Genomic DNA, 15,354 nt, shown 5'->3' on the forward strand with positions numbered 1-15,354 from the left:
ACCCAAGGCTAGTGTTCACCACCCGCTGGCGGTCGTTAGCGGAGCAATTCCGGTACCAGGCTGCGATGCAACTGGTAAGGATGCTSTCGATGGTGCAGCGGTAGTATTTGGAGAGGACCTGGGGTGGCATGCCACATTTCTTCAGCCTGCCTTAGGAAGCAACGGTGCTGTTGCACCCTCTTGACGAGTGGTGGTGTTGGTCCATGTCAAGTCCTCTTTGATGTGGATGCTGGCCCACGTGTTAAGAGTCTGAATGGAGTAGGTTCTGTTGCCATTCCTCACAACCTGTGGTCTGCCCGTCAGGATGTCCAGCGTCCAGTTTTAGAGGGTAGTGTCCAGAGTTGGGGCTCTGCGCTTCGAGGGAACAATAGTGTTGAATGCTGAACTGTAGTCAATGAACAGCATTCTCACATAGGTGTTCCTCTTGTTCAGATGTGTTAGGGGCCGTATGAATAATGGTTGTAATGGCATCTTCCGTGGATCTGTTGGAGCGGTAGGCAAATTGGAGTGAGTCCAGTGTGCCTGGCATGCTGGCCTTGATGTGGGCCATGACCAGCCTCTCGAAGCACTTCATGATGACCGGTGAGTGCGACTGGGCGGTAGTCATTTGCGCATGTCAGCTTGTTTTTCTTGTGCACTGGGATGATGGTGGTCTCCTTGAAGCAAGTGGGGGAACTACAGCATGGGACAGGGACAGGTTGAAGATGGCAGAGAAGACTCCCACCAGCTGGTCAGCGCACACTCTGAGGACGCGGCCAGGGATGGCATCTGGGCCGGCGGCTATGTGTATTCACTCATGAGAGTTCCTCACGTCAGACTCGGAGAGCGAAAACATCTGGTTCTGGAGCAGCGAGAGCCTTCCTGGATTGCTCAGTATTGTCTGCCTCGAAGAGTGCATAGATTGTGTTAATCTTGTCTGAGAGGGAGGGCATCACACAGCTGGATTTGCCTTTGTAGTCCGTGATAGCCTGTATTCCTTGCCACATGCGTTGCGAGACTGAGTTGTCAAACATCGATTTAAATTTTGAGTTTGTAGTGTCTTTTTGCATCCCTAAAGGATTTGTAGAGCTCGTTCCTGCTTGCCTTGTACGCGTCGCACGCCACCGACTTGTTGGGGTTTGCGCTGCTGACATTGAATGCTGCAGTATGGGCTCTCGGCATGGTACGGATTTCTCTGTTCTTCCAGGGTTTTGGTTAGGGTATGTCTGGATTGTTTTTGCAAGTACATCATCAACACATTTCATAATGAAGCCTGTGACTGACAATGTATATTCCTTAATATTGATGGATGAGTCCTGGGTGGATGAATCTTTGAACATATTCCAATTAATATTCTTAAACAGTCCTACAGTATTGAGTCTGCCTCTGTCCAGTACTTCACTATTCTTTGTGTTGGTGGCTCCCTCTTGAGCTGCTGCTTCTAGGCAGGGAGTAGGAACAGAGAGACGTGATCTGATTGGCCGTTGTGGAGGCGGGGGACGGCTTTGTATGCGTCACAGATGTTTTGTGTACACATGGTCCAGCACGTTGTTTCCTCTCGTGGTCCAGGATACATTTTGGTGATACTTTGGAATAATAAAAAATGAACTTGCTTTGTTAAAATCTCCCCCGTCCATAAAGACTTCGTCCGGGTGAGAGGATTCTTGCTGGCCAATTTTCTTGTACAGTTCGCTGAGTGCCGCTTTGATGTTTGCTTGTAGCTGTTTGTACGCAGCCGTGGTAATAACGCACGTGAATTCCCTCGGCATATCGTGGGGTCCAAAAACCCAAAACTCAATGTAGGGTGAACAGGAGCTTGATGTTTTTAACTTCGGTACACCATGAACTGTTGACGAGGAAGCATATGCCTCCCCCTACTCTTACCAGAAGCCGGYGTTCAATCAATACGGAAAATTGAAAAGTCGTCTGGTTGAATAGCAGAGTCAAATGAGTTGTCCATACGCCATGTCTCTGTAAAAACCAAGACTCAGCATTCCCTGATGTCCCTCTACGATTTGAAGCCTTGCTGCTCTGAGTTCACAAAGTTAATTTTCCAGCGATTGGACATTAGCCATCGGGATGCTAGAAAGAGGAGGACATGTAGCCTGTCTTTTCAGCTTGGCTTGGAGTCCCCTTTTTCGTTCTTCTTCGTCGTCACCGGCATTGCCTTCTGTCGTCTCGGCCAGGAGAAACAGGTAAGCCAGCTGTGCGAGAAATGAATTATTCCAGAACTGGGAGGCTSAGCGATAAGTCTGTAGCTTCTGATTCATGATCCAGAAGTGTTTGTCGCTCGTAGGAAATTATTACACAAACATTCTGAACAAACAAAGTCATAATTAATGCAAAAATAGTCGAGCAGGAAGCGGCAAGACGTGCGCCCTCCTCAGTGCCCCAAAGGTCATGAATGAATGACAGCATTATCTGTTTAGACTTTGCAAATTACCTAACAAGGGTATTTGTATTGTCTCCTTCCTCTGTCCTCCAGGTTCTTCATGAAACGTTCCCACAGCACACATTTCTCATGAATGGTCTGATTCAAGGTGTTAAGGTAAGAGGCATTTCCATTTGGGTTGCTTTTAAGATTCAATGTTTTTTTTTGTTTAAAAAAAAATAGTAACTTTTATCTCAGTTGCGATAAGAGGATTTTTGGTCACTATGCTCACTTTCTAATTTCAGACAGCCTTGTTCTTTTAGTTAATGTTTCTGGATTATTTTTAGGTGATCTAGCTTTTTGGTGTAGGTGAGAGGTGCAGGGGGGAAACTGTTTGTCAAGTTTCTACTAGGCACTGTCTTTTCGTCTATCTGGTTTGTTCAGATCAGCATTAGTCACTGGTGAAAAGAGCTGAGTATTACAGCATTGTAATATAAAATATTGTCATGTATGACATAGATGGTTGTCAGTCAGAATCACAGAGGGTTGAGCTTGCCTGGTAACCCAGGTCTGCCTAAGGTTTGGTCATGATCGTCTTTGTGCTGCATTTACTACCCACAGCAAGACCCCATGTTACTATACTTCAGTTAGCTATGTCACACTCTTTATGTGCTTAGGTGAGCAATTTTAACATTGGTTATGTAGCTCTTTCACACCTACATTGAGTTGTGTGAAACGCCTGCCCATATAGGTCTCGTGCTTGATGCATTTTTGRCGTAGCATTGTGATTACATTTTACCCACCCCCCTGTGTCGTGTGTAGGGGTTGCTGTCTTTCCTGAGTGCCCCTCTGATAGGTGCCTTATCAGATGTTTGGGGCAGGAAGTCCTTCCTGCTGGTTACAGTGTTCTTCACCTGTGCCCCAATCCCCCTAATGAGGATAAGCCCATGGTAAGAGGCACCGGTAGACATAGCACCCTTTGTGCTCAGTCACATGCTTCTCATGTGAGTGATCTCTACAGCGCTCTCCGTGGCTTCTGACTGCGAACCTGCTGGGAACAAGGGTCGTATGTGGGCAATGGGAAAATCTCAATTGCATACTCCTCGTGTCCTCTCTCTTTGCCTCCTTCTCAAAACCTATTGGATGAGAAAGCCATAGGTCCCTCCCCTCTGATCTTCTCCTCCAATGGGTTTTGAGAAGGAGGCAAGAAGAGAGGAAGCGAGGAGTAGGCAATTGAGATTCTCCCTATGTGTTTTCTGCTGATGCTTACCTTCTCTCACTGAGAGAAATGTATCTTCGCTGCTGAATTTAAATAACTTTGTTTTCAATATACATTTCTATCAGTGTTGAATATATGTGACATTTCCTCTGTTTTGAGTAAGATTTTTACTTTTGAATGTTTCTCTACAGGTGGTATTTTGCCATGATATCAGTCTCGGGCGTCTTCGCTGTGACTTTCTCTGTAATATTTGCATATGTTGCAGACATCACTGAAGAACATGAAAGAAGCACAGCATATGGACTGGTAATGGCTCTTGTCTGTCTTAACGCCTTAACCCCCACCACTTATATGTTAAAGAGGATAGAATAAATTAACACACAAATGTTGAGAATGTTCCACCTTCCCCTTCTGCTTCAGGTGTCAGCAACGTTTGCCGCCAGTTTGGTCACGAGTCCCGCCATCGGTGCCTACCTTTCTGCAAATTACGGCGACAGTTTGGTGGTGCTAGTGGCCACTATCATCGCAGTGGTGGATATCGCCTTTGTCCTTTTGGTCGTGCCAGAATCTCTCCCAGACAAAATGAGACTGACGTCCTGGGGGTCGCCTATCTCTTGGGAGCAAGCTGACCCCTTTGCTGTGAGTGACATTGACATAACCTTACCCAAATTGAATAAACTGTTATACCTTATGTACATATGCAATGCAAGAAGGCAATTAGCTCCGTAACATGGCGATTTTGCGGAGTAAAAAAATTGAAGGGCTGCATATGTCTGCGTATTTTGGATCGTCATTTTGCATTCTTGCGTATGTTGGTTGTGTACAAATTAGCCTCAAGTCTTACAGCTGTTCGATATGTTTAGAATTTCACTGTGATACTGAATGTTGACCACTTGGTTTTTTTCTTCCTCACATGTCATTTGTCCACAGTCTCTTAGGCGAGTGGGAAAGGACCCGACAGTGCTGCTTATATGTGTCACAGTGTTCCTGTCCTACTTGCCAGAGGCAGGCCAATACTCCAGTTTCTTCCTCTACCTGCGACAGGTGCGACTGGTTATAAGTCAGTTATAAGCATCATGGGACGTCTTAAGTCATTCTAGCATTGTTATCAATCATTATGTAATGTTATCTGACCAGTGTTGCCAACAATTTTGCGGTGAATTTCGCTTTTGGCTCCTTGATTTGTCGCTAGAACTCTCTAGATGTTTTGGCATTGCTGCGACGATGTCACAGCCCAAATTTGGCTTGCTGCGGCATAGCTGCAGTCCCTGATGTAGTGTTTTCGCCCCCTCTCTCGCCGCTCATCCCCTCCCCGTGTGCTTCTCAGCCTGTGTGTGTGTCGTTGCTGTGAATCCCACTCTCGTTTGCGGCAGAATTTAGTGGGAAAAGCCCTCGTGTCAAAACTTCACAAAGGCACACTGAAAAGTAGCTGAATTTGTCACTAGAGCCATTAAAAGTCGCTGGAGGGGTCTGAACTTGCATAGTATTAGCAACAAAGTCACTCAATTGGCAACATTGCATCTGCCTTGTCTAAATTAATTGGATATGTTGAGGGTGACGTGTATACTTAACTTTTATCCACACTGTGTAATATGAGATGCACTGTGCTTTGTGTTCCTTTTCAGGTTATTGAATTCTCACCTGCAGCAATTGCTGCTTTTATAGCAATGGTCGGGATCCTCTCTATTATCGCTCAGGTATTGTGTTGCTATATTAGTATTTTTGCTATTCATCAACTGTGAAAAGTGTCACTATTTACGATGTTCCACGTCAATATTTACCTCAAACTATTAAAAGATAATGAAGAATACAATATTTTGGATTTACTGTAATTTCTCTYCCCCCTTTTTCTTTTAACAGACATTGCTCTTAACCTATTTTATGAGAACTATCGGGAATAAAAACACAGTGTTGCTTGGACTGGGGTTTCAGCTGTTCCAGCTAGCCTGGTATGGCTTTGGATCAGAACCATGGTAAGTTTGTGTTTGATCCACAGCCAAAATGATATCTCATACATAGGGTTGGTCTTTTAGTCTTCAGTGTTGTCCAGCTGTCTAAGTGTTGGCACCGCGTGAGTGTGGAGGGGATTTGTCCATTGTCCGTGTGAAATAGCTCTAACCCCACTGTGGGACCTCCTGCCTTTCAGGATGATGTGGGCTGCGGGTACAGTCGCAGCCATGTCCAGTATCACCTTCCCTGCAGTCAGTGCTTTGGTGTCCCGGATAGCAGCCTCTGATCAGCAAGGTAAGACAACACCAGTCTCCTCTCTGTGGCTCTACCTTTTCCCCTCTACACATTGCCCTTACACAGAGCTGCAGAGGTCACTGCCACTGACCAACTAAAGAGCAACAGCTGACATGTGACAACTGATTCAAGCCTTGGTCTATGTAATCTCTACCTTGCTCTCCCTTTCACCATAACAGGCATTATGCTTTTTATACCCTTTCTACCTGAGGTGTCTGAAAGGAGGTGAATTGTGAGTTTATCTGTGCCGTCAGAGTAAAATCTGTCTTTGTTACGTTTACAGGATGTGTCCAGGGAATGATTACGGGTATCAGAGGCCTATGCAATGGGCTGGGTCCAGCTCTGTACGGCTTCATATTCTTCCTGTTCAACGTGGAGCTGAACGAGCTTGACCCTATGACAGGAAGAAACAAAAGCACACCTCAGGAACCCAGCGAGGTACAGAGCCCGCTTACATCTTTAATTTCATGGCTGTGTAACTCTGAGATCATATGAGTACAGCTGTGTTYGTGTGATGGTGAATGTGATGTCAGTTTGCTTTAGGCCCAAAGAGCACAAAAACCCCTTCTGTTGGCTAAGAAACAGTAGTTTTATTTTATGGCGTTGGATTAGTAAAACAAAAAGTTATCCCATTAAGAGAAGCTTCTTCTACTTTTTGATRATGGTTAAAATAATCATTATCAAAGTAAAACCTATCATCAATACATACAGTGCACAGCCACTCCTCAGTAAAAGATGCATGACAGCCCGCTTGGAGTTTGCCAAAAGACACCTAAAGGACTCTCAGAACATGAGAAACAAGATTCTCTGGTCTGATGAAAACCATGCCAAGCGTCACGTCTGGAGGAAACATGGCACCATCCCTACGGTGAAGCATGGTGGTGGCAGCATCATGCGGTGGAGATGTTTTTCAGCGGCATGCGCTGGGAGACTAGTCAGGATTGATGCAAAGTACAGAGAGAACCTTGAAAACCTGCTGCAGAGAGCTCAGGACCTCAGACTGGCGTGAAGGTTCACCTTCCAACAGGACAACGCTCCTAAGCACACAGTCAAGACAACGCAGGAGTGGCTAGAGGACAAGTCTCTGAATGTCCTTGGGTGGCACAGCCAGWGCCCGAACTTGAACCCGATCGAACATCTCTTGAGAKACCTGAAAATATCTATGCAGCGACGCTCCCCATCCAACCTGACAGAGCTTGAGAGGAGGATCTGCAGAGAAGAATGGGAGAAAGTCCCCAAATACCAGTGTGCCAAGCTTGTTGCGTCATACCCAAGAAGACTCGAAGCTGTAATCGCTGCCAAAGGTGCTTCAACAAAGTACTGAGTAAAGGGTCTGAATACTTATGTAAAATTGTCTACGTTTTATTTGATACATTTGCAAAAAATAGAATCCTGTTTTTGCTTTGTCATTATGGGGTATTGTGTGTAGATTGATGAGGGGGGGGGACAATTCAATCCACTTTAGAATAACATGGTAATGTAACACAATGTGGAAAAGGTCAAGGGGTCTGAATACTTAACGAATGCACTGTACATGCAAGCGGATCGTTTTGGTAACATTTATTGTGAATTTTCTTTCAGAAACCGACCATTCCCGGTCCGCCCTTCCTGTTCGGAGCCTGTTTAGTGGTGCTGGCTCTCCTTGTGGCCATCTTCATCCCTGACCACAGAARTATGGCAGTGAAGACCTACACGAACACGCGCAAAATCAGCACCAGCAACAACCTCCAGAGTTTAAACCCCCTGCCTGCCAGTGAAGAGGACATAGAGCCTCTCCTGCAGGACAGCAGCATGTGATTGTCTGAAAGGGACTCCAACATGAGCCCCCCTAATGGTCCCCAAACTACAACCTCAACCAGCAGCAGCTGACATGGAGCCATTCAGGGTATATCCTTCAACCACATTGAACACACAGTTCTGTTTCTACGATTAGGGAACGGTCTTTTGTCCAGCGAGATGGTTTTATCGTTTACTGTGATTTTACATTGCGACAAGGACAGAAACAATGCTGAGTTGAAGAGATGACCGTAAGCTCTGCTGGTTTCTCATGCTTAAAGAACCCCCCTCCTATTAATGGGTTTAAAAGGCCAATCAATGCCCACTCCAGCTTTATGTTAATAAAATATTGACCTGTATCTCATCAAAGTTACTGTGCAATCTAGATTGTAAAAGGATTGGTGTATAGTTAGGTAAATACACTACATGACAAAGTATGTGGACATCTGCTCTTASACCATCTCATTCCAAAATCATGGGCATTAATATGGAGTTGGTCCCCCCCTTTGCTGCTATAACAACCTCCACTCTTCTGGGAAGGCTTTCTACTAGATGTTGGAACATTGCTGCGGGGACTTGCTTCCATTCAGCCACAAGAGCATTAGTGAGGTAGGGYACTGATTCATACCAAAGGTGTCAAATCAAATTTTATTTGTCACATACACGTATTTGCGGGTGTAGCGAAATGCTTTTGTTTCTAGCTCCAACAGTGCAGGTGTTCGATGGGGCTGAGGTCAGGGCTCTGTGCAGGCCAGTCAAGTTCTTCCACACCGATCTCGACAAACCATTTCTGTATGGACCTCACTTTGTGCACGGGGGCGTTGTCATGTTGAGTTGTTGTTGCTCCAAGACGTTTCCACTTCCCAATAACAGCACTTACAGTTGACCGGGGCAGCTCTAGCAGGGCAGAAATTTGACAAACTGATTTGTTAGAAAGGTGGCATCCTATGACTGCCATGTTGAAAGTCACTGAGCTCTTCAGTAAGGACATTCTACAGCCAATGTTTGTCTATGGAGATTGCAATGCTGTGTGCTTGATTTTATACACCTATCAGCAACGGGTGTGGCTGAAATAGTCGAATCCACTAATTTGAAGGGGTGTCCACATGCTTTTGTGTATATATAGTGTATGTACCTTAAAGGTGATGCAATTTATTATAAATGCTGTGCCATATATTATTTTTATTTTTGCCTTTTTGTCATGCATTGTTGAATCAGCCGAGTGAGACTTGACTTGGACTTGAATGTTACAGAAATAGTTGCTGAAGGAGTTGAACATGACATTCCAAATATGCCTATCCACCCTACAAATCCCAACCTGCGTATATTGTCAGCTACCTCAAATGTTTACCTCWTCATAAAATGTAAATTTAAGACAAATCTAGGCCCCCTGATTTGGTATAGCTTCTTATAACCTTTAAAAACGAAATCATCACTTTTACAGCAACTGTTACTTTTTACATCTGAGTGTTAGTTCTTGTGTTGCATAAAGGTCTGGTGGGATTGTGGCTACCAGTGAAGTATTAATGGATTAACTTGAGACCCACAGTACAGTTGTACTCCTCAGTTTTTAACTTGAGACTTTAACATTTTAACTGCCAATCCTGAATTGAAATTAAAACTGTGATAATGGCATATTGTGGTACTTTAAAAATGTATTTTCAGAGTACAGTTGTTTGGCCTCATAACTATTGCAACTAGTTGGAAAGTGCTTTTTTTGTGGTATGGTACAGGTAACTCAAAATAAAGGATACACTTGAGTAAATGAGGGTTCTGGCCGCTCTGTTATGGTGCATTTTCCTGGCATGGTTTAGTTCCACTCMACCCCTTAGAGGACAAGGTAAACACCAATGAATACACAGCCATTGAGTGATCACCAACTTATGGTGAATCCTTTCTGTCCTGATGGAAGTGGTCTCTTCCAGGATGACAATGCCCCCATCCACAGGGCACGAATGGTCACTGAATTGTTTGCTGAGCATGAAAAACGATTTAAACCATATACCATGGCCGTCTGTTACCAGATCTCAACCCAATTGAACACTTATGGGAGATTCTGGAGCGGCGCGTGAGACCACGGTTTCCACCACCAACAAAGCACCAAATTATGGATTTTCTCGTGGAAGAATGGTGTCGCATAWAGTTCCAGACAGTTGTAGAATCTRTTGTATGCCAAGGTGCACTGAAGCTGTTCTGGCGGCTCGTGGTGACCCAATGCCCTATTAAGACACTTTGTGGGTGTTTCCTGTATTTTAGAGGTTGCCTGTATCTTATGACCCCAGACTGAATTGAGACCAAGATGTTGCTCTGTCAGATCTTAAGATTTTTTTAAATGTTGCTTTCTCAAAGATAGTTGGTGTAAAGAAACACAATACAACCTATATTTTTGCATACAATCATAACTAACCTGTAAAAGTGGAATTTAGTGTTACATTTTCCATGTTGTGTACTGTATTCATTTTGCCAGCAGGTTTGAATCTAACTTATGACATATCTCTACAAACATGTTGATGAAACCGTATGAATCTGTTCAATAACTTACGTAAGACCCAAGTCTTTTGGACTTTCGTAATGTAGCACTTTTTAAGAACAAGGTTAATATATTTAGCCATTGTTATTGCTAAAGAAAACTATTCAATTATGCAGTTAAAATATACTTATTTCTACATGAACAAGTCATTTACTCAACTCTTGCAGTGTAAATTATGCATTAATTTGCTGAGTACTGCACCTTAATTTCAGTGAATGTGTGCCTAAAAATATATATACATGTTAATATACTGAACAAAAATATAAGCGCAACTTGCAACAATTTCAAAGATTTTACTGAGTTACAGTTCATGTAAGGAAATTAGTCAATTGAAATGAATTCATTCGGCCCTAATCTATGGATTTCATATGACTGGGCAGCGGTGCAGCCATGGATGGGCCTTGGAGGGGATAGGCCCATCCAATAGGGAACTAGGCCCAGGCAATCAGAATGACTTTTTCTCCACAGAATGGTTTTATTACAGACTGTAATGTTTCTAACCCCCTACAGTTTCGAGGCCGGTTGGACGCACTGCCAAATTCTCTAAAATGACGTTGGAGGCAGCTTATGGTAGAGAAAGTGACATTCAATTATCTGGCAACAGCTCTGGTGGACATTCCTGCAGTCAGCATGCTCCCAACAAACTTGAGACATCTGTGACATTGTGTTGTGTGACAAAACTGCACATTATAAAGTGGCCTTTTATTGTCCCCACCACAAGTTGCACCTGTGTAATGATCATGCTGTTTAATCAGCTTCTTGATATGCCACACCTGTCAGGTGGATGGATTATCTTGGTAAAGGAGAAATGCTCACTAATAGGGATGTAAACAAATTTGTGCACAAAATTTGAGAGAAATACACTGTGGGTATGGAACATTTCTGGGATTTTTTATTTMAACTCATGAAACATGGGACCAACACTTTACATGTTGCGTTTAATATTTTTGCTCAATGTATTTTGACGTCTTTTTTTAAATGATTTGAATTATTTCTTCATGGGTTGTGCATTTGTAATCGCTTTGTTTGATCTTAAATCATAATTCTGGATAATATCTACAATAATAAAGAAATGTATAGCAATTGTTGGATGTCTGCATTACATAATTTATACTAACTGATTTTATAATCCACACATTTTGACCATTATGTGGGTATTCTATCAAATTTGATTATGTGAAAAGGATTCCTCATATTTTTTCTTGGTGTCATGCAGACTTCGAAAGTGTTTAATCATACAGCATTGTCTATAACAAATAATACAAACTGCTCACTTGCAAAACACTCGGCACCCCAGACACCCATTCAGTAAACTTGATTGACAATCATTGTCTTTGAGAAAAAAGTTAGAAAAATATAATCCTACCTACATTCAGGCCTTTCACTATTGCACTGCAACAAGTGTTTGGTCACATCAGAACAGATATACCATATTTCATAACATGTGAGAGACCATYTTGTAAATATTGAAGCTAGTGCTAGCCCAATCTGCACAAATTTTACACTAAACAAATGTATATCGATATGGTCATGTCATTTACAAGCCTTATTGATCATGGATTAAAAAGCGGGGGACCATGCTTTCCTTGGCAAAATGCAAGGTCCCCAAAAGGCATTTGATATATGAAGTAGAAATCACACAGCATACTATATTGCAACATTTTTAAATGATATTGCACTCCAGCAGAGACTAGTAATCATGGCACAATATTAACCCATCCATAATCTTGAAAAAACTAACTTGAACTGTTAAAGTAGTACATTACCGGGTGCAATTACTGGGAGAGTTCCAGGTCGACTTCATTGCATTGCATCAACCAATGGTTGCGTGATATGTCATCGACTGCGTCAGCATCAGATTGCAAAATCCTATGGAGTTAGTTTATATGTTAAAACAGTGCCGTTGGCCAATTTTGTATATTTTTTTTCTTTTTTTATCATGGGGCAAAGAGAAAATTTAGCTGTTTTATAGCTAATCTCATGCTATTCTATATGTTTTGCCATGAGGCTGAGAGAAAATGTTACTGTTTTAAAGCTAATTTCCTGCAATTTTATAGCTAATTAAAAATCAAATTTAGGTGGTTGACTTTGATAAAAGGCACTGGAATATGAGCTGTCTTGTTTGCTAAATGAACAAATGAAATAGGCAGTGGCATAGAAGCACAAGGATATAAGCTGCATTGCAGTCATATTCGTGAATTATTGGGAGTGTGGTTTCCAGTTAGTTATTTTTGGCAACCCATCCCATGAGAGTGAATGTCATTCCAGTTCATCTCTTCTGTTATATTTACTCAAATCTGACTAACCCAATGCACTGCTTGCTATGAATTCTWTCTGATGGTGTTTGTATGTTTAGGTAAATAATATCCCGTTTGGAACACTGACAAGTAAAGAGCATTACATGCCTACGCCCCTGTGTTAAACATCTATCCAGGTGATGTGAGTTTTGGCATGAATCTGCAATGTAGTCAGCCTGGAACTCGGCCACTGTTTACAAGTGTTCAGAGGATTGATATGCAATGCATGCACAGCAGCATGGTTGTCCGTTTTCTTCTGGTCATCTGAATCTCCATTACAGACAGCATGAGAATGACACTTTGGTGGTGTATGTTGGCGCAGTTTCTGGAGAGAAATTATACATTTACATGTTGAACTCTGCATTTATAGTCTACACAATACTAGATTATTAAACATATGAGTGCCTTGCGTTGTAAAGAAATAGTCTGTGGTGGATGGATCTAATGTCTTGCGAAGTGATTGCTAACTTGTCCAACAGTGAAACAACTCACAAATATGAAAAGCGATGTCTTACCTCTGTCCTTCACTGTGTCAATGTATGTCTGCAGAAATTCTTTGTGATGGTCTTGTCTTGTTTCCAATATCTCATCATCCCCCTCCATTATCTCATCAACCATGTTGTCATATAGCTTAATGAATCTGAAAGGAAAAAGGCATATCACATATTTTCAATTTTTATTTAATATTTATCATCTGGACACAGTTTTTTTAATACAGAAAAAATTATCCTGTGTTGTCCCAATCTTGTTCCCCCATTTGACTGTTCCCCTTCATTAGAACACATGTCATGGGATYATATAACATGATCTTTGTTGTAGTATATGATGTGATATGTTACAGATTTGATTCATTTTGATCTGGGAAAGCTTTCCACTAGATGTTGGAACATTGTTGCGGGGAACTTGCTTCCATTCGCAAGAGCATTAGTGAGGTTGGGCGATTAGGCCTGGCTTGCAGTCGGCGTTYCAATTCATCACAAAAGTATTTGATGAGGTTAAGGTCAGGGCTCTGTGCAGGCCAGTCAAGTTCTTCTGCACCGATCTTGACAAACCATTTCTGGATGGACCTCGCTTTGTGCACGGGGACATTCTCATGCTGAAACAGGAAAGGGCCTTCCTCAAACTGTTGCCACAAAGTTGGAAGCACAGAATCGTCTAGAATGTCATTGTATAATCTAGCATTAAGATTTCCCTTCACTAGAACTAAGGGATCTAGCCTGAACCATGAAAAACAGCCCCAGACCATTATTCCTCCTCCATCAAACTTTACAGTTGGCACTATGCGTTGTGGCAGGTAGCGTTCTACTGGCATCCGCCAAACWTAGATTCGTCCGTTGGACTGCCAGATGRTGAAGCATGATTCATCACTCCAGAGAACGCGTTTCCATTGCTGCATAGTACAATGGTGTCGAGCTTTACACCACTCCAGCCGACGCTTGGCATTGCACRTGGTGATGTTAGGCTTGTGTGCAGCTGCTCGGCCATTTCGTGAAGCTCCCGATGAACAGTTATTGTGCTGACGTTGCTTTCAGAGGCAGTTTGGAACTCGGTAATGAGTGTTGCAACCGAGGACAGATGATTTTTATGAGCTACTCGTTTCAGCACTCGGCGGTCCCGTCTGTGAGCTTTTGTGGCCTGCAACTTCGTGGCTGAGCCGTTGCTACTCCTAGACGTTTCCACTTCACAATAACAGCACTTACGGTTGACTGGGACGGCTCTAGCAGTACAGAAATGTGATGAACTGACTTGTTGGCACTAAGAGGGTCGATTAAAAATATGGTGCCGATAGAGGGCAGCCGTGCTTCTAGCCCCTAGGCAACGTTGCAACATTTTGTTTTGATTATGTGTTATTTCTTACATTATTAGGCCAGAATTATTTTTGTGTTATTACATACAGCCGGGAAGAACWTTTAGATATCAGTGCGGCGGTAACTCACCAGCATTACCAGCATTATGACCAGGAACACAACTTTCCTGAATCAAATCCTTTGTTTGTACCCCCCAGGGCAATTGAACTGATTCCAGAGGCTGACCCAAAACATCACCGGCGGAGAAGAGGTACTCGGAGTGGACTTCTAGTCTGACTCAGGAGGCACGCACACCACCAACCGCTTCAGAGTATATTACTCACTAATGTTTAGTCTCTGGATAATAAAGATAATGAGCTGAGGATTTCCTTCCAGATATACATCAGGGATTGTAACATACTCTGTTTCACAGAAACATGGCTCTCTTGGGATTTACGGTCCGAGTCCGTACAGCCAGTTGGGTTCTCAGTTCATCGCGCAGCCAGAAATAAATATCTCTCCAGGAAGAAGAAGGGTGGGGTGTATGTTAGGCCTGATGCGTGGGGCCGGTACAGGTGGCACCGGGCTGATGACACGCACCTCAGGGCGAGTGCGGGGAGGAGGCACAGGACATACTGGACTGTGGAGGCGCACTGGAGGCCTGATGCGTGGGGCCGGTACAGGTGGCACCGGGCTGGTGACACGCACCTCAGGGCGAGTGCGAGGAGCAGGTACAGGACGTACTAGACTGGGGACACACACTCCAAGGAGAGTGCGAGGAGCAGGTACAGGACGTACCTGACTGGGAAGGCACACTTGAGGGAGAGTGCGAGGAGCAGGAACAGGACGTACCGGGCTGTGGAGGCGCACTGGAGACACGGTGCTTAGAACCGGCACACATTGTACCGGAACGATGACACTCTTCACACGGTGAGTACGAGGAGTTGGCACAGGACGTACTGGGCTGTGAAGGCGCACTGGAGACCTGGTGCGTATAGCCGGCATCAATTGTACCGGAACTTTAACACACTTCTCAGGACGAGTACGGGGAGTTGGCACAGGACGTACTGGGCTGGGAAGGTGTACTGGAGACCTGGTGCGTATAGCCGGCAACACTTGTACCGGAACTTTAACACACTTCTCAGGATGAG

General features: G+C 43.6%; 2 protein-coding genes across 4 annotated transcripts in view; one reads left to right on the plus strand and one right to left on the minus strand.

The window, feature by feature from the left end:
• Nucleotides 1-11,205, plus strand: part of mfsd14bb (major facilitator superfamily domain containing 14Bb) — a 25,228-nt gene extending 14,023 nt beyond the window's left edge. For both annotated transcript variants that reach the window (XM_024002971.2, XM_024002970.2), the window contains 10 exons: nucleotides 2,465-2,527; nucleotides 3,173-3,300; nucleotides 3,761-3,875; nucleotides 3,990-4,208; nucleotides 4,500-4,613; nucleotides 5,195-5,266; nucleotides 5,430-5,542; nucleotides 5,716-5,813; nucleotides 6,097-6,251; nucleotides 7,395-11,205. In XM_024002971.2, the coding sequence (XP_023858739.1) occupies nucleotides 2,465-2,527; nucleotides 3,173-3,300; nucleotides 3,761-3,875; nucleotides 3,990-4,208; nucleotides 4,500-4,613; nucleotides 5,195-5,266; nucleotides 5,430-5,542; nucleotides 5,716-5,813; nucleotides 6,097-6,251; nucleotides 7,395-7,610 (1,293 nt within the window). In that variant the 3' untranslated portion in view covers nucleotides 7,611-11,205. The remainder of the gene's footprint in view (nucleotides 1-2,464; nucleotides 2,528-3,172; nucleotides 3,301-3,760; nucleotides 3,876-3,989; nucleotides 4,209-4,499; nucleotides 4,614-5,194; nucleotides 5,267-5,429; nucleotides 5,543-5,715; nucleotides 5,814-6,096; nucleotides 6,252-7,394) is intronic.
• Nucleotides 10,990-15,354, minus strand: part of lrrc2 (leucine rich repeat containing 2) — a 24,120-nt gene continuing 19,755 nt past the window's right edge. For both annotated transcript variants that reach the window (XM_070447165.1, XM_024001099.3), the window contains 2 exons: nucleotides 12,932-13,056; nucleotides 10,990-12,741 (listed from right to left, as the gene is read on the minus strand). In XM_070447165.1, coding sequence (XP_070303266.1) covers nucleotides 12,692-12,741; nucleotides 12,932-13,056 — 175 coding nt within the window. In that variant the 3' untranslated portion in view covers nucleotides 10,990-12,691. The remainder of the gene's footprint in view (nucleotides 12,742-12,931; nucleotides 13,057-15,354) is intronic.

Source organism: Salvelinus sp. IW2-2015, linkage group LG15 (assembly GCF_002910315.2).
Source record: "Salvelinus sp. IW2-2015 linkage group LG15, ASM291031v2, whole genome shotgun sequence".
NCBI lineage: Eukaryota > Metazoa > Chordata > Actinopteri > Salmoniformes > Salmonidae > Salvelinus > Salvelinus sp. IW2-2015.